Source organism: Ursus maritimus, unplaced genomic scaffold (assembly GCF_017311325.1).
Source record: "Ursus maritimus isolate PB19 unplaced genomic scaffold, ASM1731132v1 scaffold_2, whole genome shotgun sequence".
Classification (NCBI taxonomy): domain Eukaryota; kingdom Metazoa; phylum Chordata; class Mammalia; order Carnivora; family Ursidae; genus Ursus; species Ursus maritimus.
In genome coordinates this window covers 72,543,281-72,571,259 of record NW_024424452.1, presented here as the reverse complement: position 1 = coordinate 72,571,259, position 27,979 = coordinate 72,543,281, and the positions used below count along the sequence as shown (strand labels likewise).

The 27,979-nt window shown below is 44.5% G+C and overlaps 1 protein-coding gene across 4 annotated transcripts in view; it reads right to left on the bottom strand.

Annotated features, from left to right (window-relative positions):
- MPZL1 (myelin protein zero like 1) overlaps nt 1-27,979 on the bottom strand; it is a 58,025-nt gene that overhangs the window by 14,549 nt on the left and 15,497 nt on the right. For all 4 annotated transcript variants that reach the window (XR_005836351.1, XR_005836352.1, XR_005836353.1 and 1 more), the window contains exons 2-3: nt 4,848-5,014; nt 130-343 (exon numbers count right to left, since the gene is read on the bottom strand). Coding sequence is in view for 1 of the 4 variants with exons in the window: in XM_040636166.1 (XP_040492100.1) it covers nt 130-343; nt 4,848-5,014 (381 nt within the window). In the remaining 3 variants the exon portion in view is untranslated. The remainder of the gene's footprint in view (nt 1-129; nt 344-4,847; nt 5,015-27,979) is intronic.

Sequence of the window (27,979 nt, the reverse complement as noted above, 5' to 3'; positions counted from 1 at the left end):
GGGCAGGGAGCTTAACCGTGGCACAAACATACTTCTTCCCCACACACCTGGAAATGGAACTCTTGCTCTCCAGCTAAATCTGAGATAAAGGTGACCGTGTCACCCCTGCTGAAATACTCAAGGAAGTACCTTTCTCTACGACATAGAGCCTAATGTGTCCAGGCTGGGCAACAATGTCAGGAGGGTTTTTGACGTCACAAATATAGGTGCCGTTGTGTATAAACTGCATATTTTCTATGTTGATTGATGCGTCTTTCTTGTCGAGGTCTCCAGCCCAGCTGATTCTGTCCTTAAATGGTGGGTAATTCCCAGGATACACTTGCCCTTGGGAGTAGTGGAAAAACTGCAATTAGAAAAAAAGAACACATGAGCTTTTCTCAAAGGCAGGCACTTTAAACTCTGGTAACAGGCATGCTGTGGAAGGTTCTTTTCAAAAGACTTCATAGAGAAAGAAATATGACTTCATATGACAAGTAAGCCAGCCCGGAGTTTAGAAATCACAGGGTTTGGTCCTACTTCAGTGGAAGTAAATAAACTCGTGTATCATCTCAAATCTTCTCACTGCCTATTTGATGTAGTGATTACTGCCTATTTTCACATATAAGGAAAAGGACACTCAAAGAGGCCATCTGCCCAAGGTCACAACGATAATAGGTGGTGGATCTGAAGTCAAAGTCAGGACCAGCTGACCCTTCAGAGCCCGTGACCACACCATGATTGAGCCTGTGAATCCAAAGGTTTCAGTCTGAATTCAGGAAGATTACCATTTAGTTCTACAAAGACCTGAAGCAAGCAACGCCCGTATATCACAGATCAGCTAGTTAATCTGATGGACTTCTCCCTCTTATGTACCGGTTTCCTAGGGAAACGTTACGGGTGTGTGAGAGGAAGACCAGACACCCCAATGTCCTCACTTCTCTTTCAAGATTCATACCTGCTTTTATTAATTTTTTTTTTAAAGATTTCATCCATTTATTTGGCATAGAGAGAGAGAGAGCACAAGCAGGGGGAGCAGCAGGCAGAGGGAGAGGGAGAAGGTGGCTCCCTGCTGACCTGAGAGCCCAACATGGGGCTCAATCCCAGGACCCCGGGATCATGCCCTGAGTCGAAGGCAGATGTTTAACGGACTGAGCCACCCAGGCGCCCTCATACCTGCTTTTAGCAAAGGAACTCATTTCGCAAAGAAACCTTGTCAAGCCCAGCACCTCAGAAGCTAGCTTAGGCCTGGGGGGTGGGGATCTACCCTGATACTTGGCTTCAATCCAGCTCTGCAGGAGGCTTGATGCCTTTCCCCTTATTCACACGTGGGATGATACTGGGCCAGGGACAGAAATCAGCACTAGTCAACCACAGCTCCGTGGTAGCTCAAACAGAACATTTTCAGAACCCTCTGGGCACAGTGAATCCTCCCTGTGATCTCGTCCATTGCTGTGATTTAAGGACCACTGCCATTTTGGTAACCCTAACCCCTCTCTCCACCCGTGGTGTTCCCCTAAGGAGGAAGGGGTTCTCCTGAAGACTTCACCTTCTACCGTGTGTCCCATCTCAACTGGTGGATGACTTCGGTCTCCCGAACCGTAAATCGTGGAGTAATCCTTGGTCCTCTACCTTCCTTCCCATCCAGGTAACCCACTAATCCTGTCAATTCTACTTTAGTTTCCCTGACAATACCTCATTTCATGCTCTCACCATCTTGGCCTCTGGCCTCTTACCTGGGCTCAACCTTCTCTAATCCACCCTCCAGGATGCCTAAATGATGACTGGGAAATATTAGTAGTAACATTTACAGTATTATCATTACCATTTATCAAGCATATACCCTGTGCTTAATATAACCTACACGCTTGTTAAGAACAGCAAACATTCTTATTTCCTGGGGTGGAAAAGAAGTGGGAGCAGATAGGGAAGGAAGGATAGGACCCAAAAACCCCCACAAGACTCAAGATTTAAGAATCGGGTCCTTAGACACACACACAAGTACCCAAAAGGAACTAGCAAAGAAGCTAAGCAAAGGGCAGAGAAGAGGAGTTCGTCTGGACACGGGGACCCTGATTCCAGACAGGAAAGGCCATCTATGGTATGCCGGGCTTGAAATTCCCCGGAAATCTATAAAAACCAAAGCATCTGGCTCATTAAACATATTCTGATACTCTCCAGTTAGAAGATGCTGTATCAATAGCTAAGCATTCTGGAATCACCTGTCATCAGGCTGGTGTGTAAGTATAAATGGATCAGCTAAATATCTTAATGAAAAATACAGCATGTTCTTTATATTAAGTCTTGTAAACCTGCCTCAACCCACTCGACAAGCAAGGTTTTGAGCATAAATGGAGCCAACTACTGGAGAGAAAGGGATTAGCACTGGGTGTCTTCCCGGGGATGTTTTATGTTCTAGAGACTAAACAATGCCTCTCCCATCCACTCTCACCGAAGACTTCAGTTGGGAACCCTCACAGGTTTAAACAACTCTTTGGACTCTCTTGAGTAAACGTATGCATGCTTAATTTTGTGTCTGTAGCAAGCGTGTTCTCTCACTCACCCCTGTGCGACCTCACGCAGAATCACACCCAGCTGTACGCGGTGAGTAAGTTACGTAAATCTGCACTCCCGGCCTGGACCTCCCGCTTCCTTCCTTCTCAGGCCTAACACCCATCCAAATCCTGGGGCAAACAGGTCCGCTCAAGACTTTTTCGAAGTCAGGCATATACATTCCAACCCAGTGCAACAGAGATTTTCTTTCGGAGACTTATTTCAACAGAAACTACGTAAAGCTTTGATGACACCGCATATGAAAATGAAGCCACTTAGGCTAAACATAAAAATGGTCTTATTCCAGGGGCTACAGTCATCTCCACACACAACCCAAGTTCTCCCAAAGGAGACCCTCAGGGACTCATGATCTAGAGATAATACACAGGCGGTCCCTCAGTTCTCAGAGGAAAGGCATCCAGAGGAAAGTCTAGCACAAAGGCTCTCTGCAAAGAAAGAAAGAAAGAAGGAAAGAAAGAAAGAAAGAAAGAAAGAAAGAAAGAAAGAAAGAAAGAAAAAAAGAAAGACACTCAACTTCCATAGGTTATCTGTGGTCTTAAAATTTCATAAAATTTCAGAAATTTTTCACAAATTAGAAAGTATGTTTCAAAAAGACGCCTCAGGAAGGTGATAATGAATAAAAAGCCTGAGAAACACTGCTTTAGCATAGTGTTTCCAAACTCTAAACCCTAAAGCCTAGAGACAGTGAACGTTATGAACAAATTTTTCCATCTGAGAAAGAAGGGATAAATAAGGGAAGTAATACAGCAACCAGAGGGCAACACAGCAGGGTCTGAACAATTCCAGCCTGCATGGCAGGACCCTGGGTAGATCATGACCCCTGAGCAGTTTCCCATGCCCCCCAAATCTGTGGTGGGGAAAATACTTGTTCCTCACGATGGTGAGGAGGCGATGTGATGGAGGCATGCGAGGGGTTCAGCCTCCAGAGGATGCCCAGCGACGTAACTCGTCATCATGCAGAAGAAGCATTTCTCTTAATGAGAAGGGACAGACTCGGTACCCGCCGAGTCCCGACACCCTGAAATGTGAAACACTGTTAAAGCAGGTCCACATGCAGGCGAACAACAGAAACAGGATAAACTGGGCACGTCAGCACCTCAGAAGCCAGACGTGGTCCTGAGCACTTGACTTGAACAGTCCTCCGTGACCCTCATAGCAGCCCCAGGGGGAGGTCTGCTCAATCCCATCTTGCAAACAAGAATCAGGATGGTTGGGGCACCTGGGTGGCTCAGTTGGTTACGTGGCTGCCTTCAGCTCAGGTCATGATCTGAAGGGCCTGGGATCAAGCCCCGCACTGGGCCCCTGCTCAGCGGGGTGCCTGCCCCTGACCCCCCCCCTTGCTTGCACTCTCCTGCATGCTCTCTCTCAAATAAATAAAATCTTTAAAAGTATATATATAAAAAAAAAGAATCAGGATGGTGGCTCAGTCGTTGAGCATCTGCCTTTGGCTCAGGTCATGATCCCGGGTCCTGGGATCGAGCCCCACATCAGGCTCCCTGCTCAGTGGGGAGCCTGCTTCTCCCTCTCCCTCTGCTTGTGTTCCCGCTCTAGCTGTCTCTCTCTCTGTCAAATAAATAAAGTCTTAAAAAAAAAAAAAAAAAAGGATGGTCGTTCCATGGGGAAGCGACCCACTGCTCAGCTCGCACTCAGCTACTGACTGACTCACCTTCCTGGCAGCTCTGTGGCGCTCGTCTTCAGTCTGCCGCTCACCTTAGGCTGAAGCCCCCCATGTACTATTCCTACTCCGAGTTATTCCCAAGTGAGGGCAGACAGGATCGCACGGTTCTGAGGACCCTACAGAGCCCCTGCACGTGAGTTCCCGGGACTACTGCTGAATCAGACTATAAATCCAAAATCCCCTCATAATTAAATCAGAAAGGAGTGTGCGTGCGTGTGCATGTGTGTGTGCGTGTGTGTATAAAATGGAATACTTCAAAGAAACACAACTAAAAAGGAGGCAAATGAAAGCTGAAATGTGGAGGATAAACCAGGATGAGTCAGCAGGGTCAACCAGAAGGTGCTCCGAGGAAGAGAAAACCCGTAAGGGGATTTGATGGAGAAGAACAGTGGGGCTGGCAAGGGGCGAGGGCCATCCGAGCAAAGCCAAGGAAGTAACTGCCTTTAAGGGATGCTGAGCTTGTTGTTTCCTAGAGAGCTGAAGTAAAAGAAGGGCCCTGGAATCGAGGAGCCAACACCAGCATTTGGGAAGCGAACCACGGTTAGAGTGGATATTCATGATATGACAGCAGTGATGAACACGGGAGGGCGGCCCAGCAACAGGAGGTGAGCGTTCCTACCGACACGGTGGTGTCGGTCCCCTCTGGCTGGAAGCTCCAGGAGACCGAGGTCAACGTGCCGGTGGTGTTAGTAGACTTGAACTTGCATGTCAGCTTCCCTTGTGTCCCATTTGCCACGAAGATTTCTTTTGGCGTATATACCTCCAAGGCTGACGTGCCAGTGGTCACTGGAGAGAGAAGAACAAGGAAAGCTTGAGTAGGATCCAGCATAAATACCCCGCGTATCTATCAGAGAAGATGACAAAGGGAAGGAGAAAGTTATTGGATATAGACAGTATATCCGTTGCCACTGTGTACTACACATTTCTGGCAGAATATTCCACAGCCAGGTACTTCCAACAAGCAGGATAAACTGAGGGTCAGGGATTTTGTTTTTGTTTTTCAGTAAGAAGATATTTTCACTAGTTCGGCTGTAGCTGATGTTTATGTTTTCTTTTAACAAACTTTATTTTTTTTTTTTTAATATTTTATTTGAGAAAGAGAGTGAGAAAGAGAGAATGAGAGGGGGGAGGGTCAGAGGGAGAAGCAGACTCCCCGCTGAGCAGGGAGCCCGATGTGGGACTCGATCCTGCGACTCCGGGATCATGACCTGAGCCGAAGACAGACACCTAACCAACTGAGCCACCCAGGTGCCCCCAAACTATTTCTTAGAGCAGTTTTAGGGTTACAGAAACACTGAGCAGGAAGCAGAGGGCTCCCATCTATTCCCTCACTCCCTTCCCCCACCAAGTTTCCCCTATTGGTAACATCTTTTGTTAGTGTAGGACCTGTTGCAATTGATGAGTCAATACTGTTACATTATTGTTAACTAAAGCCCATCATTCACATTAGGGCTCACTCTGTGTTATACATTTCATGGGTTCTGACAATGTTTCCACTATTCTAGTAAAACACAGGATCATTTCACTGTCCTAAACAGCCTGGTGTTCCACCTTATCACTCCTCTCCTCCCTCCCCCTAAACCCCTGGCAACCACTCATCTTTCTACTGTTTCTTTATGTTTGCCTTTTCCAGACCATTTTATAGTTGGAATCATACAGCAAATGCAGCCTTTTCAGATTAGCTGCTATCGCTTTGCAGTATTTAAGTTTTCTCTGTGTCCCTTTACTGCTAGCAAGACAGTTCATTTCTTTTTATTGCCGAATAATATCCATTTTGTGGATATTCACCTCTTTTTTTTTTTTTTTGAGATTTTATTTATTCGACAGAGATAGAGACAGCCAGCGAGAGAGGGAACACAAGCAGGGGGAGTGGGAGAGGAAGAAGCAGGCTCATAGCGGAGGAGCCTGATGTGGGGCTCGATCCCATAACACCGGGATCACGCCCTGAGCCAAAGGCAGACGCTTAACCGCTGTGCCACCCAGGCGCCCCTGTGGATATTCACCTCTTGAAGGACATCTTGGTTGCTTCCCTGATGGTCTGTATTTAATAATGTAGATAGAGGTCATTTTTTTTTTCACTTCTTTAAATAGTTCTACTTACCTGTTAAATTTCAGCTATCACATTGAACTTTTCTCATCTTCCATATTTAATGCAATTAAAACTATTCTAGGTAAGGTATCACTTCCTTTAAAGTCATGTTTAGAGGCACTTGGGGGGCTCAGTCATTAAGCATCGGACTGAAGTGCAGCTCAGGTCACGATCTTGGGGTCTTGGGATCGAGCCCCCCATTGGACTCCGCGATCAGCGGGGGAGTCTACTTGAGTTTCTTGTTCTCTCTCCCTAAACCCCTCCCGCCTCTCTAAAATAAATAAATAAATCTTAAAGAAAAATAAAGCCATGTTTCTTGTTTAACTGACCCCTTTCCTATAAAGGATTTAAGGCAAAAAACATGCACAACATTGGGGTGCCTGGGTGGCTCAGGCTGTTAAATGTCTGCCTGCTGCTCAGGTTATGATCCTGGGGTCCTGAGATCAGACCCCGCATCGGGCTCCCTGCTCGGTGGGGAGCCTGCTTCCTCCTCTCCCTCTGCTGCTCCCCCTGCTTGTGCTCTTGCTCGCTCTTTCAAATAAATAAAATAAAATAAAATAAAATAAAATAAAATAAAATAACCGAACCTGCACAACATATTTTGCTTTCCTTAGTGAAATCCTATCTACTCTTACATTTCAGCGTGCTTGGTACATATATATTCAAGAACTAGCTGACCACAATGAGTCACAGTTTCACTTCACCCATTGACTTTACTCAGTTAGCCTAAGCCCAGAAATAGTCATTAAAATGCCTATCACTTACAACATAAAAACAGCTCCTTTTTTCAAATCTGTAAGCAGAGCCAACTGCAAGAATTTTAAGGACTGCTGCTAAAATAAAAACAATCTTCACTCAAAAAAGACATTTTCAGGGATTCAATGAAGGTTAGAAAGAAAGCTACTTAGCTTAAAAATGAAACCAATTAAAGCTAACGAAGAAAAGATTATCTTCCAAATATGAAATTTTTGAAAGACATAGTTTGGAAAGAATCCCTATCTGCACTGTCCCAATTATTCTTAGAATGTAACAGATGAGCAGAATAAGGAAGGGTGCTGTCTGTCACCCGGGCCTGATGACCATATTCAGAATTTTTTCTTCCTGAGGTCTTAACCATGACTCTAGGCCAAGGAGAACAAGAGTACTCCCCCGGTCCTCCCAACCACCTTCCAAATGTTTATTCTCAGGACACAATGGGCACTTTTGGCTATTCTTTTAAATAAACTGATAGCCGCACTGCATCAAGCAGATTTTTTTTTCTGCTAAAGAGGGTGGATTATTATTATAGAGAACAATGGATTATTATTTGTGATCCAAACCTCAAAACAAGCCCTTTTTTCAAACAAGAAGCAAACAAAAGACGTTCCTTGCCATTGTGGGCAGGCAGAAAAGTAGCCCCAAGGCATCTGAGTTCAAAATGAGGGACAAAGCACAAGACCAGGCGACCTGGCGAGTTTATTCCAGGAAGTAGCACTGGTTTACAACCCTTATTTACTCTGTGTCATTTGTCTAGTTTTCTCCATGGTGGTGGCACTGCAAGGGAAGCCAGTCTACAACGTCAATAAGTCAGTCTCTCCTTAAGGGTTTTCTTAAACCAGATCTCTGCCTCAAGGCTGGCTTGCAAAATCTGACGCCTGAGAGGTTATTTCAAGATGGAACTAGGTCAAGTGTCCAAGTTTAGTCGCTGAATTTTGACCATAAAGACTAACCAAATCCCTAACTGGCTTTTAGACAATCTATCTGAGACAGACTTAATTATACCAAGAGCTGGTTAATGAACAAGTGACTTAAAAGAAAAAAAAAAGTCACTCTTTGGTTAACTAGGACATGCAGCTTTTACAGCCAGGATTATGAATTCCAACTCTGGCCAATCAGCAGTTCTGAAAAAATAAAACGGCTCCATACATAGCTAGTTAATGTCCTCTCATCCCTGACTCTCTCTCTCTCACCAGCACTACCCTTGTCCCAGTTCTTGGAGATCCCATTAGTCTTGAAATGAACCTTCCAAGGCCCTAGTCTCGTCGCTTATCTCCTCTTTTCCAGTTATATTATCCTCAGGCCTATCCCAGCCACCCATCCCCACATCTTACCCTAGGCCAGGGCTTCTCAATGGCGGCACTACGGACAACTGGGCTGCCTTGTTCTCTGCTCAGGGCCTGTCCTATCCACGACAGGATGTTTAGCACGGTACCTAGCCTCTGCTAGCTGTCAGTGGCATCTTCTCCCCTTCCAGTTGTGGCAACCAAAAATGTCCCCAGACGCTGAAACATCCTCTCAGGGTCAAAGTACCCATGGTTGAGAACCACGGCCCCAGACCCTATTACTAATACAAGCACCCCCACCCCAACAATCTCAGGCTTCTCTACTCTCTGACTCCACCTCCTGTCTTTCTAGAGCACTTCCCCCAATACCCTGACTTTGCTGACCCTTCAGCCACAGCAGAACCTAAAATCCATCAACCAACCGTCCAGTCTCTACGGTCTCTCATGCTCAGCATGTCTTCCTTCGTTTGTCCTACTCAGACTCGTTCCATACCGCATGACTGGACCCATCCCCCAAGTCTTCCCGCTCAGTGCACTCTCGTGGCCAGACCTCAACCCAATCCTTCACCCAACCTGCATCCCCACCGAGGCAGCTGACCATAGACGGAGAAAAGCACACCATCCCATTGACTGGTTTCACCTGAAATTCATGACCACTGACTTCAAAGGGACTTCTTAATGCTGCCCAGTAATCCTTCACCATTTCCCTAGTCCATCTATTTGCCACTTTCATAGTTTCCTCTCTCACCTCCACTCTCCACCAGAGTGTTGCTTCCTATTCCACTGAGAAAACAGAAGCGATCAGAAGAGAACTTCCCCATGTCCCCATCTCCCTGCAGCTGCGCCCATAAGCTCGGCCCTTCCTCCGATGCCACACAGGAAACATCTGCACTGCTCTCCAGGGCTGGCCCCTCTGCGCACAGGACCTCATCTTCTCTTGCCTAACTAAGGATGTCAATGCAGCAATTCTCCCTCTTTCTCTGGAATTTTTCACTCTCTACTGAGTTACTGTCATCAGCCACATAAATACCCATATTTATATTTATATCCCAGCTTTACAGGAAAAAAAATCTTGACCCTGCATCTCCCCACAGCGATGGCTGTTTTGTCCTCTTCTGTTTTACAGATCTTGAAAGAATAGTCTGTTCTCACTGGGCCCAATCTCTTTCCTCCCATCTTCTCTTGAAATAAACCCAGTTCAGCCTTTTATTCGCAGCACTCCACTACAAGCTCTTCCCGTTAAAGCATCCAATGACTGCCCGTGGCCACATCAACAGTCAACTCTCAAACCTCGACATCTGACACAGTTGATCGCTCCCACTTGGAACAACTGTTTTTTCTCAGTCTGACTTCTGAAACATCACTCTTTGGTTCTCTTCTTATCTCATGGCCTGCTCCTTTTCTAGTTCTCCTGACCTCCATATGTGGGAGAGCTCCCGATCGTATGTCTTCTCTTGACGACCTCATCTAGTTTTGAGGCTGTAATTCTCTCCTAAATGTTGATGACCCCTGCGCGCGCGCGCACACACACACACACACACACACACACACACACACACACATCTATCCACAACCTCACGTGGATCTAACTGGCTTCTCAACTTTAATATGTCCAAACTGAATTCCTGATTCCCACTCTCAAACCCACCATTCCATGGCCTCTTCCAGTGGCGGAGGCTTCCTGACACCTCTCCTTCTCACGACCCACCTCCATGCTGTCACAGAACATGGTGCGTCTTCTTAGAAACATCTCTGAAACGTGATCTCTCCCGGCCTCTCCCCACGCCGCCATCTTGGTCCCAGCCACTATCATCTTTCCCTGGGGATATTTCGGTGGCTTCCTAAACCAGTGTCTCTGCTTCGACCTTCACCCACTTAACTGCAGCCAATCCATGGGGAGGCTTTTTGAGATACATAGGGTATCACACCACTCCTCCGCTCAAACTACTCCAAGGGTTCTCCACGTGAGCCAGGATCAGGCGGAAGGCCTCACAGGCCCACAGAGCCCAGCAAGCGCTAACTCCTCGCCACCCCTCAGACCTCGCCTCCCAGTCTTCTCCCTCAGACATGCTGCAGCAGCCACCCCGGTCCTTCTGTTGCTCTTCTGCCCATGATGAGTGCCCCCAAGTGCAGAGAATGCTAAGGTCAAAGGGATGTGAGGGATCCCAGGAAGTCGTGACGCCAGGGGGGACAAGGGAAGGCTGAGTCAGTGGATACCCTGCTTAGAGTGCCTGCGGTCGGCCAAGGGCTCGGCCGAGCACAGCACAGCAGTTTCCGACCACACACGATGACCAGGAATGGTGCTGCTTGCTGTGGGCAAAGACACACATGGTGTGGGCAAAGGACAGGTTTCTCTCTCATGCTGCATTCCAGCAGCTCCAGCAAGGGATGAGTTCACTGGTTTCTTAAACAATTGGGAATGGTTTGCTTTGTCCAGCCTTTCCCCACCCCCCACCACCCAGTCACTAGGAGTATTATGGAAATACATAGTAAAATGATTGTGGAATCCAGACAGCTTGTCTTCACAGTCATGAAAGAGAGTCAGTTAAAATGGCTCAAAAACCAAATGTAAAGGACACGGAGATGTGGAGAAACTACTGCTGTAAACCCCACCATCCACGCCACTGGGGACCGGAATCCCAGTCTGAGTGAGATACTAAGTAGGTTTCTTTCAGGCCGAAGATTCAGGTTAGTGGCAAACACTGCTGTGAGAAATGGTAAAGCTTTAATTCAAAAATTCAGATGGGGAAAAGTCTCCTATTGAATCCTGGAGAAACCGACTGCCTCAGGAATAAAAACACATAAGTGAAATGAAATAAAAAGATTAAGTGACGTATAAATGTTTTTATATCCTGCCAACTTTGGATTCTGAGTTATCTATTAACTTACATGTAAATTTCAAAATGGTACCAGGCGCTGAGCATACGTTCTTCCTGGGGTAAGGAATCCTGCTAAGTTACACTCGTATTCAAAGGGCAAGAAAACCAACAAGGACAACCCTTCTTGTAGGAGATCAATTCAAATGAAAAAAGCCTGAAAAATCATTTGATGAATAATCAACAGGTTTGCAGAATCAACTCACCAGGGTTCATCTCTACAGTAATCAAATATGATGCCCACAATTTTATATTCTTCTATTTTGGATGGAGAACCACAAGAGTTTAGGAAAAAAACAAAGTGACAAAACAACATTCATTGCAACCACAAGGAAAAAAGCAAATTCAAGAATAGTTTATCCAAGAATCGATTTCTTGACATGATCTATTTCTTCTTTTTTTTAATTTATACTTTTAAGATTTTTTTAAAAAAATTTACTTGACGGAGTGGGGTGGAGAGAGAGCACAAGCAGGGGGAGCAGCAGGCAGAGGGAGAGGGAGGAGCAGACTCCTCACCGAGCACAGCGCCCGACGCAGGGCTTAATTCAGGACCTGGGGTCATGACCTGAGCCAAAGGCAGACACTTAACCGACTGAGCCACCCAGGCGCCCAGAAGTGATCTATTTCAGTATTTTGAATTATTGAAGTAATGCAATGTCAATAATGCCTCCCAATTAACATGCCAAATGGTCTTACGCCAAGTAAATTCAAACTCTCATACCATAAAATCACTTGAAATACCCTGGAATAACATTATTATGAATGAATAAACACTTTCAAGGCCTAGACAGGGACCCCGAAACTTAACGCTGGAAGCGGTTCCTTGTCATATCACTGCTGGTCCATCTACAGCGCCTGGTTTGTAAAAACCTCACCCATTCAACAACCCCCGCTACGTGTTCCTTGAAATTGAAAGAAGGCTTTTGTTTTGACATTTTTTTGGAAACACTTTGATGTTACCAGTATATTCTCCTGCCTAGAAGAGTACAATCAAGCAATTTATTTAAATAGCTTTCTGGCCTATCTCTTGTCGGCTGTTGGTACATGGTGTTAATCTGATATCCTAGTATCTCCTAACACAAGCCTAAGCAGGACCTTTGAAAACATACTAAAGGAGAAACAAAAGAACACGGAACATGATTCAGACGGGGGGTCTGAGTAGCAGAGGGTGGAGGGAACAGGACAGAAAAGGCACACACTATTGTTAACATTTGATTCCCTAGGGTAGGTAGTGAGGGCATGGGGGCTTGTTTTAACATTAGCTCTGTACACTGCACACACACACACACACACACTCACACACCTTCATATATATTTTATTTTTCATGATAAAAACTGTGTTTTTAAAGAAAGGAAGACATCAGTAAGCTGGTAAGAGATTTGCTTTTTAAATTCCAGAATGCTCCAGTGAAAGCATTCAGCACAGGCCTCCCTCACTGTATCAACTGTTGACTCCTACAATCAGGCTGGATGGAGTACAGCCAATACATGATGGGTGTCAGCGGAAACCACGCAGGTGTTGGGCCGGAGGCCTCCCATCCTCAGAACAGAGCCACGGTGCCGCTGAAGTGGGCTCCTTTCTTCTATGAACCAGGGCTATCTATTCTGGACCTCCCTCAGCTGGAGAGCACAAAGTAAGTGGAGACTATAAAAACATACTCTATTCAATGAACCCTAAATATTAATAAATTAAGCTTTTCAGGACACCTGGGTGGCTCAGATGGTTAAGCGTCTGCCTTCGGCTCAGGTCATGATCCCCCCTGGGATCGAGCCCACATCAGGCTCCCTGCTCAGCGGGAAGTCTGCTTCTCCCTCTGTCTGCTGCTCCCCCTGCTTGTGCTCTCTCTCTCTCTCTCTCAAATAAATAAATAAAATCTTTAAAAAAAATAAATGAAGCTTTTTTACTTGTCAGGAACACACTCCTCGGGGCACCTGGGTGGCACAGCGGTTGAGCGTCTGCCTTCGGCTCAGAGCGTGATCCCGGCGTTATGGGATCGAGCCCCACATCAGGCTCCTCTGCTATGAGCCTGCTTCTTCCTCTCCTACTCCCCCTGCTTGTGTTCCCTCTCTCGCTGGCTGTCTCTATCTCTGTCGAATAAATAAATAAAATCTTTAAAAAAAAATTAAAAAAAAAAAAAGGAACACACTCCTCTACATTCTGTCTGCAGTTATGCTTTGGGCCTCAATCTAAAAGTGACTTCCTCAGGCGTTTGCCTGAACTCCCCACCCTGTGCTCCCCCTGCATCCTGCCCTGCCTGACCCTGTAAACCCCCCCCCCTTACACTCTGCTGGAATGACCGGCTGCCTGTAACCAGGAGAGAGCAGGGACTGTGTCCTCCTTGATTCTCATTACCTCACAAATGCCTTTTGTCAATGTGTTCAACAAACATCTGTTTGAAAGTTGGAAGGAAGGAAGGAAAGAAAGAAAGAAAAATAAAACATACCAACTAAACTCAGATAAGCTCAGCCATAAAAAGTATACTTGCTCCACAACCAACGCCCTTGGGATAATGCCGCGAACAGTGTTTGCAGATTACTCAGGCCAAGTTAGGGTGCTGACAACCATCTTGGAGGAAGTTTAGATAGATTTCCAGAGTCTTCTTCCAGTCTAGATGAGAGAAACCCCAAGGAGACTCATCTTTTTTTTTTTTTTTTTTTAAGATTTTATTTATTCAACAGAGATGGAGACAGCCAGCGAGAGAGGGAACACAAGCAGGGGGAGTGGGAGAGGAAGAAGCAGGCTCACAGCAGAGGAGCCTGATGTGGGGCTCGATCCCATAACGCCGGGATCACGCCCTGAGCCGAAGGCAGACGCTTAACCGTTGTGCCACCCAGGCGCCCCAAGGAGACTCATCTTTTGAAACGTTCAATAAGAAAGGTGTACATACTACTTTAAGACGGCAAATAGACAAAGCGATCTAGAAAAAGAAAAACAAAACTGGGGGCATCACAATTCCGGACTTCAAGTTATATTACAAAGCTGTAGTCCATCAAACCAGTAAGGTACCGACACAAAAAGAGACACACAGATCAATGGAACAGAAGAGAGAGCCCAGAAAAAAGCTCCACAATTACAGGCACTCTTCAACAAAGGAGGCAAGAATATGCAATGGGAAAAAGGCAGTCTCTTCAGCAAACAGTGTTGGGAAAACTAGGTGAGTTGCATGCCAAAGAATGAAACCGGACCACTTTCTCCCACCACACACAAAGATAAACTCAAAGTGGATTAAGGACCTAAATCTAAGACCTGAAACCCTAAAAATCCTAGAAGAGAACACAGGCAGTAATTCCTCTGACATCAGCCATAACAACATCTTTCTAGATATGTCCCCTAAGGCAAGGAGAACAAAAGCAAAAATAAACTATTGAAACTACTCAAAAATAAAAAGCTTTCTCAGAGCAAAGGAAACAACCAATAAAACTAAAAGACAACCTACTGAATGTTGTTTGCAAATGACACATCTGATAAAGGGTTAGTGTCCAAAATATATGAAGAACTTCTACAACTCAATGCCAAAACCCCCCACAAATAATCCAATTACAAAATGGGCAGAAGACATGAACAGTCATCTCTTCAAAGAAGACATCCGGACGGCCAACAGACACATGAAAAGGTGTCCCACATCACTCAGCATCGGGGACACACAAATCAAAACCACAGTGAGAGACGACCTCACACCTGTCAGGATGGCTGAACTAAAAAACACAAGAAACAAGCGTTAGCGAGGATGCGGAGAAATGGGAACCCCTATGCACTGCTGGTGGGAATGCAAACTGGTGCAGCCACTGTGGAAAACAGTACGGAGGGTCCTCAAAAAATTAAAAATAGGACTAACCTATGATCCGGTAATTCCATTACTGGGTATTTGCCCAAAAAACACAAAACTACCAATTCGAAGGGATACATGCACCCCTATGTTTACTGCAGCATTATTTACAATAGCCAAATTATGGAAGCAACTTAAGTGTCCATCAATAGATGAATGGATAAAGAAGATGTGGTATCTATAATACAATGGAATATTATTCAGCCATAAAAAATGAAGTCTTGCCATTTGCAACATGAATAGAGCTAGAGAGTATAATGCATAGTGCAGTAAGTCAGTCAGAGAAAGACAAATGCCCTATGGTTTCACTCATATGGGGAATTTAAGAAAGAAACAAACTAACGGCGGGGGGGGAAAGAGAGAGACAAACCAAGAAACAGACTCTTAATACAAAGAACAAACTGATGGTCACGAGAGGGGAGGAGGGTGGGGGAATGGGTGAAATAGGTGAGGGGCATTGAGAGTACACTTATCATGACGAGCACTGAGTAATATACGGAATTGTTGACTATGTTGTACACCTGAAACTAGTACAACACGGTACGTTTAGTACACTGGAATTAAAATTAAAAAAAAAAAACTTTATCTTGAAAAAAATAAAATAATAAAGGAAAAGTCTGTGTACTTTCTCTAACACACAACTCCTCTCAGAGTCAATTCCTTCCTCTCAGGATCAATACCCAGCTGGCCACATCTCTATCTTTAACCTTTTTTGCACTAACAAAGGTCCTTCTGTTTCTCAAATAAGAGACATTCAAAAAGGTCCTGAATCAGGCCAGTCATTAACTCATCATCTGACTCCTTAAAGCCCTGGTATTTCTTCTCTGCCCTCCTCTACGTATGTGCTGTTCAGCTTTCTTTCCTGCTACTGCTTTCCTTTTTTTCACTCAACGATTCACTCTTTCAAACCACACTGGGATTCAGCCTCTGCCCTTCATGGACTGACAGTCTCACGGAGACAAGAAAGAACTATCCACCGGGGCGAGGCAGAGGCCGGTGCCCGCCCCCACGACGCGCGCGATGCTGGCACACACTTTACACAGGGCACGGCTTCCGCTAAGGGCCAAAATGGGGCACCTGGGTGGCTCAGTTGGTTAAGCGACTGCCTTTGGCTCAGGTCATGACCCTGGAGTCCCAGGATCGAGTCCCGTGTCGGGCTCCCTGCACAGTGGGGAGTCTGCTTCTCCCTCTGACCCTACCCCCTCTTGTGCATTCTCTCTCTCAAGTAAATAGATAAAATCTTTAATATACATATAAATCAATTTTAAAAAGGCCAAAATGTCCAAACGGTCAAGCAGTCAACACAAATGTCGCGATCGTAGCCAACCTGAACTATTACTATCTATGTCAGGTATCCGAGCATTTCTCAGTTCTTAGCAAACAAATAAAAGTAAGAAATCATATCATTTTACTTCTGGTAGATTCTAGTGGACTAAAATGCTTCGTGTAAAGAACATGTTGAAACCTCGGGGGGGCACACCTTACAGATTAAAAAATACCACTCTCACATAGTTTATACTTCTCACGTGCTGAAATGGCTTCTAAAATTTTGATTCAAGCAAAAGATCACTATACTTAAATCTTTGAGCTCTCGAATCTTATCAGAAGGTCTACAGTACATTAGAAGATACTTGAACCACAATTTCATCCAAATCAGAGAAAAACAATACAAAACTTTAGAACCAACAACACAACATGCGATTGGAAAAGAATATGCCTCTGGTCAATGAAAAGAAGGGGTATTCCTCACCTGCAAAATCAGGCGAAAAGGGTGCAATGGAAAAACCAGCACTTACTGAGTGCTTATTACGGGTAAAGCATTACTAAACTAAGGGACGATTATTTTTCAACAACACTGTTGGGTGTTACCTACTGGATAGAAGCTCAGAGAGGCTAAGAAACTTGCCCTATCTGGCAAATGTGGAGCCAAAAGTTGAATCTAGGACATTCTGACCCCAAAGCCCAGCTCTTTTCACTATGCTGATTATCAAGCTTTAACTGAATCTTTTATTCAAACAAAATATGGGTTCTTATGGGGAACCCAATGTATAAAGAAGACAGAGGTAGTTTTCACATACAAGTCAGATAAGAAGTACTCAAAACTCACAATAATAAATAAGCCTCAGAACTACAATACAGCACAATGGTTCTCGACCTTGGGTGCACACTGGAATCACCTAGACAGCTTTAAGAAATACTGATGCTTGGGGCGCCTGGGTGGCTCAGTCATTGAGCATCTTGCCTTCGGCTCAGGTCATGATCCAGGGGTCCTGGGACTGAGCTCCGCGTTGGGCTCCCTGCTCAGCGGGGAGCCTGCTTCTCCCTCTCCAGCTCCCCCCTGCTTGTGTTCCCTCTCCTGCTGTCTCTGTCAAATAAATAAAATCTTAAAAAAAAAAAAAAAAGAAATACTGAAACTACTCTGCATGGTAGCGTAATGATGGATACCTGTCATTATGCATTTGTCCAAACCCACAGAATGTACACCACCAAGAGTGAACCTCAAGGGAAACCCTGGACTACAGGGGGTTACAATGTATCAATGCAGGTTCACCGACTGTAACAAATCTGCCACTCTGGTGAGGAGGTTGATAACGACAGAGGCTACGCATGTCTGGGAGAATATGGGTACGTGGCATATGGATACATAACCTTTCTCTCCATTTTGCTATGAAAAATAAAGTCTATAAAAGGCAAATACTGATGTCTGAGTCCCACCTCTAACCCCAGGTACTCTGATTTATTTGGTATGGGGTGCGGCCTGGGCATCAGGAGTTTTAAAAAGCCCTCCAGTGATTCTAAACTTGTAATCACTGAGATACCAGGCTCCACTTGCACCTGAAGCATGAGCCGAGCCTTGCCTGGAATTGGGTTGAGTGTAGGTACAGGTATGTTCTCTTGTAAAGCTGTATTTAGTGCACATGCACAGACGTGAATTTCTTTTTCTTTTTAAATTTTATTTATTTATTCGAGAGAGAGAGAGAGCATGAGTGGGGGAGAGCGGAGGCAGAGGGAGAAGCAGGCTCCCCACTGAGCAGGGAGCCCGATGCGGGGCTCGATCCCAGGATCCTGGGATCATAACCTGAGCCCAAGGCAGACTTTCAACCAAGTGAGCCACCCAGGCGCCCCCACAGACGTGAATTTCTACAGACGTGAATTCCTTATAAGACCGGGGCAGTGCACGACTACCTTCTCATCACACACAAGTTTAAATGTATACACAGAAATCACAAAAATCTTCTTTATTCTAAAGAATGTATAAGCTGCTGGACTTAACATGGCAGTGGTCTCAAAGTCCCTAAATTATGCCTATAATTTCATATCTATGTATGTTGTTCTTTATTATTATTTTCATTGTTAAAAATAAACTTTAAGGGAAAAAAAGAAATGTACATCGACCATTCGGAAGCTCTAAAGCGCGTGCCAGCTTTCCCTGGGAATCCACTGAAGAGAGCTGGAAAACTACTGTTCTGCTTAGTTTCTGAGAAGGTCGGTCTACTCCGGAGTCGTGTAAGACCAGAGTCGGCTACCACCACAATCGAAAGCTGGACAAACAGACTAACCACAGTTTAACCACAGGGGGGGAAGTGAATCAAATGGGGAAGGAAATACTAAATCCTTTTGAGAGCTTTAGATACTCTCACAGCTGCGTCTACTCCCTGGTTATGATTTGGGCCGATTCCTAATTAAATGCAAATTCACCCACGCCAATTTTTAAAATTGAAGACCCAGTGTAAAAGCTGCCCCACTACTTCGCAAGGCCCACCGGACTTTTCAAAGGAACACTGCCCTTTTCCGCTTTACATTGGCGAGGGCTGTCGCTGCTGAGCTGGGATCAGCTTGCTCTCGATTCCCTCACCAGGCCGCGCGGATGGCCCGGCTGCTGGCACTTCGGGCACGTTCACTGAGCTTGGAACGAGGTCCGTGCCTAAAACCCTACAGAATCTTAACACACCCCAGCGTGACTTGAGTAAAATCCTCCCTGATCTGACTCCTCTTCGGACTACTTACTCTTTCTTGTACATCTCTCTCTGACTGCCCATGATTGAAGCCACACCTTCAAGGGAGAGGCAAAATCTTCTTTGGTACTAGGACAGCAATCACCCCGAACACCCTTCCCAGGCTCAAGGCTCCTCGAGGGGCGGACTCACATCTTTCTTGGCCTTCCTGTGCCCAGCACACAGGATACTTCCTGGTGGTCACAAAGCTCTCAAAGAACATTTCAGGAGTAAACAAACCGATAACAGCTGAATTTTTAGGATTCCTATAATGTGAAGTGATTGTTAATCAAACACGTGAGCCTTTTTTTTTTTCCTTAAAGTAAATTAAAGAAACCAACTTGCCCTTAAATGGATGCTTAAGCTCAGTCAACAAGATTATTCATCAGCACCAACTCTGCTCTGCAGAAAGAGTTCAAGGTATAAATGCTCACCCTTGGACAGAAAATAAAATATGAAAGAGAATTGAAAACATTTGCACCCCCCCCCCGCCGTTTCTGTTGAGATGCTGCTTTTGTCAGACTAAAATAACAACAAAAAAGATAATAAAAATTTAAAAGGTGATGAAAAAAGATTAATAACAATGAAACAACTCACTTCCTGAATTGCAAATGAAGGGAGAGCTAGTTCTGCGAGGGACGCAGTCTCGTTAGATACTCTGCATGAACACAGACATCCATGAGAATGTGTACGACAGACACCGAGCGCCAGCAGTCTCAGGGTCCAGGACAACGCAGGACGCCGGAAAATGGTCCTCCAAACAGGGATCGCACGCTACCAGGTCACACTCGACTTGTCTACTTCACCTCATCTTCCCTAAAAAGTTCCTATGAGAGCATCTCCTTAGAGTAGCAAATAGACTACCTGTGGTTACTTGAAGTTCGAAAAGTGGAGAGGTCAGGAAGTGTTTCATGGAAAATGCACTTGAATTTTAGCTGGAAGGTTGAGCATTGAGAAGAACCAAGATAGATGGATAGGAAGGGGCATTTTGCAGAGAGGGAAAAGAGATGATGTTTACAAATGAACTGTGTAGGTGAATTTGGCTGGAGTAGAAGAAAGCCTTCACGTTGAAAAGGCATGCTGAAAAGTTGGAACTCGATCCCATGGGAAGGGGGTACCACCAAGTGTATTTAAGGAGAGCAATACGGTAGAAGCGGACTTTTTGGGGGAGCTGTGAAAGAACCAGAAAAAGGAGGGAAGGAAGAGGCATTCAGAAGATCTTCTGAATCCCTCAAAGGATTTCCGCCCCCAACACTGACAAAACAGAAAAACTTCCAGGCGTGAGTCACTTCTAAATCTTTCAAAAGCAACAAGGCTACTAACAAACCAAATTATTTTCACATTTATAAGCCAACAAATTGACTTTAGGTATGTGAGGAATATTTTTTAAAAACTAAGTTGTGCATATATCTAATTTCTTTGAAAGAATTCAGAATTCTGCATGATTATATTTGTCCTACGGCTGCCGCAAGCTCCTCAAAGTTGTTTCATTTTTAAAGATTTTATTTATTTATTTGAGAGACAGTGAAAGAGAGAGAGAGAGCACAAGCGGGTCTGGAGGGGCAGAGGGAGAAGAAGCAGACTCCCTGCTTGGCAGGGAGCCCAAGGATAATGGTGTCTCTCTCATACACACACACACACACACACACACACACACACACATACATACACACACGTATTTAAGGATAAAGGACCAGCAGTTCTGCGGCTTTTATATAGTTGAGAAACCTACACATGAGGGAGAAGGATTTAAAAAACGTAACAAAATGTTAACATTTGAGAAATCTGGGTGAAGGGTAAATGGCGTTCTTTGCATTCTTTTGCACTGTTTTGGTCGGTCTGAAATTACATCAAAATAAAAATGGAAAAAAAGAATGTAGTATTTCATTTAATTGTTTTTGTTTTGGGTTGTTTGTTTGTTTTTGCTATATAGTAACAGGACTTGTATGAACATCGGGAACATAGTATAATTCAGTGATGCTTTCTGGGGCCACTGGGATAAGTAGGGCTATTTGCCCCAGTCTAGATGTCCCCAGCGTTATTATTTCTGACCTTTGGTAAATGCTTTTAATTATTTACTATCTGCTCCATTCCAGTCAAGTCATTGGCTGACTGCAGCCTGCCTCCAGCAGCCCCCCTGCACCTCCTAATTAATTGCTCTAACCTATTATGGGCTTGGAAACACTCCCCTAGTTCAGAGTTCATTTTACAGATGAAAAAACTCTGGCCCCGAGAGGGTAAGTAACTGATTGAAGGTATCCGTATTATCAAGAACAGAAAAAGGATTTGAACAATTCCTTTGTTCTTTTCATGACATGCTAGTCTGATCAGTGTATAAAGTAAGAGGAAATCGTTTATGAAGAACTGTGTTACGAGTAAAGCTCAAGGACCTGAAGGAATAGACTTTATCATATTAATCTTACCTGTCCATTGTCCCCCCCCCCTTTTTTTTGGGGGGGGGGCTTACTTTCAAGTAGCCAGATAAGCTTCTGCAGATTAGTCATCTGTTGGTGTATTTCAAGATCTTCCCCCAAGCTTAGTCTTCCTTTAAAAAAGAAACCCACATTTCATAATCTCCAGACATTCTATAGCCTACGGAGTGCCTGGCCGAATTGCCTGAAGTTTAGATTATTACTCAGATTTACAGATGTGAGACACAACTATGCAGCAAAAAAGCAAAAGGAGGACTCATGCTATTAAGTCATCTCTAACCAAATATAGCTAAAAATGCACAACAAAATTTTTGAGCACCTTATTCCTCCAAAGTATTTTTCCAAAATATTTTCCAAATATTCTGCCTCCTGACTTACTATAAACATTTAATGGAATGAAATCTCCTGAAACCATTCTTTGGAGTCTTACTCCCCAGAGGACTGGCACTTACTCAAAGGCTTCTGGATGACAAGAATTGCTGAAAACAATAAAGTCTGTCAAATGGCTGAAACTGCCATTTTGAGGAGGCTGATATGAAATAACTTTTCGAGGCACTTGATATTTGAAATAATTTCCAAATCCAAATGTTTATGTATGGGAGGGCTGTTTAAATAAATTTGGAGGCGCCTGGGTGGCTCAGTCGGTTAAGCATCTGCCTTCAGCTCAGGTCATGATCCCAGGATCCTGGGATCGAGTCCCGCATCGGGCTCCCAGCTCAGTGGGGAGCCTGCTTCTCCCTCTCCCTCTGCCTGCTGCTCCCCCTGCTTGTGCTCTCTCTGTCAAATAAATGAATAAACTCTTTAAAAAGAAATAATTAAGTAATTAATTAATTGTGGTATACCTATAAAAGGGAATACCGTGGTATCATAACAAAGAACGAGGAAGTTCCTTAGTGTTGATATGAAATGATCTCCAAGACATATTATTAAATGAAAATCACCAAAACATAGACAGACCATATTTAAAAATTAACTCAAAATGGATCACAGACTTAAATGTGAGAACTATAACTATGGAACTCTTAAAACATGAGTAAATCTTTGTGATCTTATATTAGGCAATTTTTTAAAAATTTTATTTATTAATTTGAGAGAGAGAGAGAGACAGGGACAGAGAGAGCCCAACCAGGGGGAGAAGGGAGAGGGAGAAACAGACTCCCCACTGAGCTGAGAGCCTGACATGGGGCTCAGTCCCAGGACCTGGAGATCATGACCTGAGCCAAAGGCAGAGCCACCCAGGCACCCCATACGTAATGGTTTCTCAGATATGACACCAAAATCATGAGCAATAAAAGAAAAAATAGGTAAAGTGGACTTAAATCAAAAATAAAACTTTTGTGCTTCAAAGAATACCATCAAGAAAGTCAACCGACAGAATGAGAGAAAATATTTGCAAATTTTATATCTGATAAGGGGCTTGTATCCAAAATATACAAATAAGCTTTAAACTCAACAATAAAAAGCCAAACCAATTAAAAAATGAGCAAGGACTAGAACAGATATTTCTCCAAAAAAGATAACACAAATAACCCAACAAGGAAAAGATGTCACAACATCACTAATCATCAGAGAAACACAAGTGAAAACCACGAGATGCCACTTCACACCTACTAGGAGAACGATCATCAAAAAGATGGTGAGGAAGAGGCGAAATTTAAACTCTAGGTTGCTGGTGGGAATGTAAAACGGTGCAGCCCTTGGAAAACAGTCTGGCAGTTCTTCAAATGATTAAACATATGACTTAGCAATTCTACTAAGTATACGTCCAAGAGGACCGCAAACATGCCCATCGACTGGTGACAGGTCCGGTAAGGTGTATCCATACAATGGAGTATTTTTCAGTCATAAAAAGAACTGAAATGTCCATATATGCTATATGACGGATGAACCTGGAAAACATAATCCTGAGGAAAACTAGATGCAAAAGGTCCCCTATCAGTGATGCCATTTACAAGAAATTTCCAGAATAGGCAACCCACAGAGACAAACAGATTAGTGGGGGCTGCAGGCAGAGAGGAATGTGGAGTGACCACTAAAGGGTACACGATTTTTTTAATAAAGATTTTATTTATTTATTTGAGAGAGAAAGGGAGCGAGAGTGAGAGAGAGAGAGAGGGAGAGAAAGAGAGAGCGCGCGCGCGCTTATGCCCATGCGCACAAGCAGGGGGAGGGGCCGAGGGAGAAGCTGACTCCCCGCTAAGCAGGGCCAGGACCCTGGGATCATGACCCGAGCCTAAAGCAGATGCTAAACCGACTGAGCCACCCAGGTGCCCAGAGTACTGGAATTCTTTTTTTTTTTTTTAGATTTTATTTATTTGAGAGAGAGAGAGAGAGAGAGATGGCGAGAGAGGGAACACAAGCACGGGGAGTGGGAGAGGAAGAAGCAGGCTCCCAGCGGGGAGGGAGCCCGATGCGGGGCTCGATCCTAGGACCCTGGGATCACGCCCTGAGCCAAAGGTAGACGCTTAACGACTGAGCCACCCAGGCGCCCCTGGAATTCTTTAGGGGCTAATGGAAGTGTTCTAAAATTAGGTGTGATGATGGCCACACTACGCTATGAATATACTAAAAACCACTGAATTTTACACTTTAAAGGGGTGAATTCTGGGGCGCCTGGGTGGCTCAGTTGTTAAGCGTCTGCCTTCGGCTCAGGGCGTGATCCCGGCGTTATGGGATCGAGCCCCACATCAAGCTCCTCCGCTGGGAGCCTGCTTCTTCCTCTCCCACTCCCCCTGCTTGTGTTCCCTCTCTCGCTGGCTGTCTCTCTCTCTCTCTGTCAAATAAATAAATAAATAATTTTTTAAAAAATGAAAAAAAAAAAGGGGGTGAATTCTGTATTAGGTGAACTGTATCTCAATAAAGCCACTGTTTAAAAAAAGAGCAAGTTGGTGAATGACATCTATGGGATGCTGTCAACTTACAGGTCTGCTCTGGTCTCTAAAATACCTCTGGAAAGATACATAGGAAACTAACGCTAGCCTCTTCGGCAAGGACCCGGAGAAAGATTTCTGGAAGATTTTTTATCAGGTACTCTCTTTTTTAACTTCTGAACTATGCCAATATAGCAGTATTCAACTCTTCTTATTAAAAGTGAAATGAAATCAGAAAATGCTTTTAACAGACTAGTTCCTTCCACTAGTTTAACAATGCAAAGTTCTGTGTAAAACAATACACTCGGGCTGCAGATGGTAACGAATGTTACAATTAGCTGGAAGGAACAGAAAAATTAGGAGTTCTCTCTACTGTTTAATTCTGGTTCCATTAAATTTTCCTCCTCGGCCTTCTAACTCTTTGTATCTCAGTGTTTCTCTGATGAACAAATTGTGCCTCTTTTATCTGGAGACCCAAACTGAACAAATATCTCCTATAATGGATCAAATTGAAAAAAACACAAACCAAGGGACGCCTGGGTGGCTCAGGTCATGATCCCAGGGTTTGGGGATCCAGGCCTGCATTGAGCTCTCTGCTCAGTGGGGAGCCTGCTTCTCTGTCGGCAGGTTGCTCCCCCTGCTTGTGCTCTCTCTAACAAATAAATAAAATCTTTAAAAAGAAAAACACAAACCAAAAACCTGTTTTTAAAAAATTCTGTGATAAAAATCTTCCTCTACCAGATGTTATATTTTAGAGGAAAATAAGAATAATAAATGGCTCTTAATTTAGGAATAAATTTCAGAATACACGACCCTTAGGAGAAAGCCAAACACAGCTTAGAAACACCACCTCCTACATGCTTACCCCCAAATTTCCATCCAACTGGATGAAAATTGCCCTATGAAAGCCATTCCCTATTTTTCACCAGCTGTCATAGAGCCAGTCCAGAACCAAGCTTCCAGAACAGGCCACCGAGCCCCAACTCCACTCTCAACTGGGGCAGAAGGAAATGGCCCCACTCAGTGAAGTTCTCCCTTCCAGTTAATTCCACAGCATCCAGCTAGCTCTGTACTCCTGATCTTATTTGACATACTGCAGTATCTACGCTCTTCTGGTCCTATGTCAATGCTACTCAGACCCTCGCTGACGAGGGCCAGCTGCTTTACGAGGCCACAGGGAGGGGTTCCTCCGTACAAGCCCAACTCCCCAGCCTGCCACACCAAGTCCTTCCAAGGCTGGCTCCCGGTGACCATGCTGCCAGTTCATTCGTCTCCCCATCTCGCCCCAGCTCCAACATCTCTGCCACACCCAACTCCTAACCCTTTCCCCAACACAACACAGTCCGTAACAACAACGTGCTTTGTACACACCATTCTTTGTCTGGAATGCCATCTCTACCAACCCACTGGCTCCAACTGGGCCAACACCTACTTTTCCTTAAGGCGGCTCCAAGACATTCACGTCTGTAAAGCCTCCCCTAGCGTGGTTCAGATTGTGGATATTTTTTCTGAAGTTTAAATGAATTTATGCTGAAATATATAAAGTTATAAAAAATTCACATATTTCATCAATTCTAAGATGCCACTGGTGGTAAGACACATTATTTTATGTGCCCCTGGCAACTAACCAACGATTGTAAGGCACATCCCAATGTCAGAGATATTAGAATGTGAAAAACTGTCTTAAAATTAAAGATACGCAGTAAACCACACATCTTAAAGGTAAAGATGTTGCTTTCTGTTTACTTATAACACATCTCTTGATAATTGTTTTCCAGTCTCTCCCAGGCCTTTGGCATCTAAAAGTCTGAATTTTATTCACATTTGATCCCGCTTTCCGACAGTTAGCCCAGAACCTAAAATCCAAGATATGCGCAGTAAAAGAGTCCCACTTATTAAATTTAAAAATAAGAAAATCAAGCATCTGCTTAAAGTACAAAAAGAATGTCATAAAACTTAAAAATCATTACTGCCATAAAAATAAGACTTAAAAAAAAACTTCTTTGCCTCTAATGATCAAGGGAATACCAAATATTTCAGCATCGGGATTAACCCAAACATATAAAATATGTTCAATATTTTCAATGTTTTTAAAAGATACATAGGACATGGCCTTGTGTCCATGGTTCCAAAAACATTCTTGACATTAGAGTCTGCAGAACCTTCCATTTGCAATATTAGATTAGTGTGACACCGTATTTACTTTAGTCCATGGACAACATTTCTGCCCCCAAATGTGCCTAATGATAAGCACTTAGAAATATACGTGCAATGAGAGTCTGATGTTTGACTGCGGACAGCTTCCAAGCCGTCCCACTCCCCAGTCCGAGGCAGGGTGATAAGAAAGTCCAGGCGATTCCTCCTGCGGGTCAGGTGGGAAGTTCCAACCAAACCCCAGGCAGCAGCCCAGATGGAAGCCCGTGCCCCAGCCCCACCATCTCATCACAGTGAAAGTAAAGCCAGTTCCCCTTTCCCGTTCTTTTAAGCCACTTTTGAACCTGCCTGGGAAGCCTGCCCTGCTCTCCCCAGGAAGCATCATGACAGGCCGAGCAAACCTTTCCAGAACCCCTTGGTGCGTACACAGGCAGCAGCATTGGTTCCTACATCTGAGCCAGGCACTGTGGGGACGGCAGGGGGTCCAACCCACCTCTGCAGTGCCCACGACAATATTTATTCTTGAACTGGTGGCAGCCAATCCTCTGATGTCACTCCCAATTAAAAGGAAACAAATGTAATGAAACCAACAGATAACATATGTGCACTTACTGCTGGAAAGGACTGTTAGGAAGGCCTATCCGTGAATTATTTCGGAGGGAGGTGGTAGGCACACCATCTCTCTACATGCAGGTCCCTACAGAGCTCTTGGACTTCATTTAGTCACACTTTCTCATGGATCTTCTTTGTTTTACCTATCAGAAGTTGTCCCCCTTGTAAGGTACTTTTTAACAAGACATCACAATTTTTCCTGAAAAACTACTAGTGTGGTTATGTGGTCTGCCACGGTGGAAACCAGAGGGCTACGTGAAATTGCAATGATGTGTAACCTGGGGCAAAGACCCCTTTGTGTCTCAGCTTTTTCTTCTTCTTTTTTAAAAATTTTTAAAAGATTTTATTTATTTATTTGAGGGAGAGAGAGCACGAGCAGAGGGAGAGGGAGAAGTAGGCTCCCCGCTAGGCACGGAGTCTGATGTGGGGGCTCGACCCCATCGTGACCTGAGCCAAAGGCAGGTCCTTCACCGACTGAGCCACCCGGGTGCCCTTCTGCTGCTTCTACTGCAAATGCGTTCTACTAACAGTGTCGACCTCACAGGGTTATTGCAAGAGTGAAATGAGTTAATATCCCACTAAAGGGCTGTAAAGGGTTTAGGGGAACGCCCAGCCTACAGTCAGCTCCACACGTGCGTGCCTCTGATAAATAAATAAATAGTTGTAATAACATTTAGGAGTATTTGTGCAACGTGATGGTTCTGGGCTCCAAAAGGTACCGATCAAAATAGACAACAGCCCCTCCGTTGTCTGAAACACTGCTGTATTAGTAAGGAGTCCAAAAATGTTGGTCCCATTTATTTCATGCCTATCTGTTCTCTCTCCAAATGGACTCTAAGCACGTTGAGTGCAGG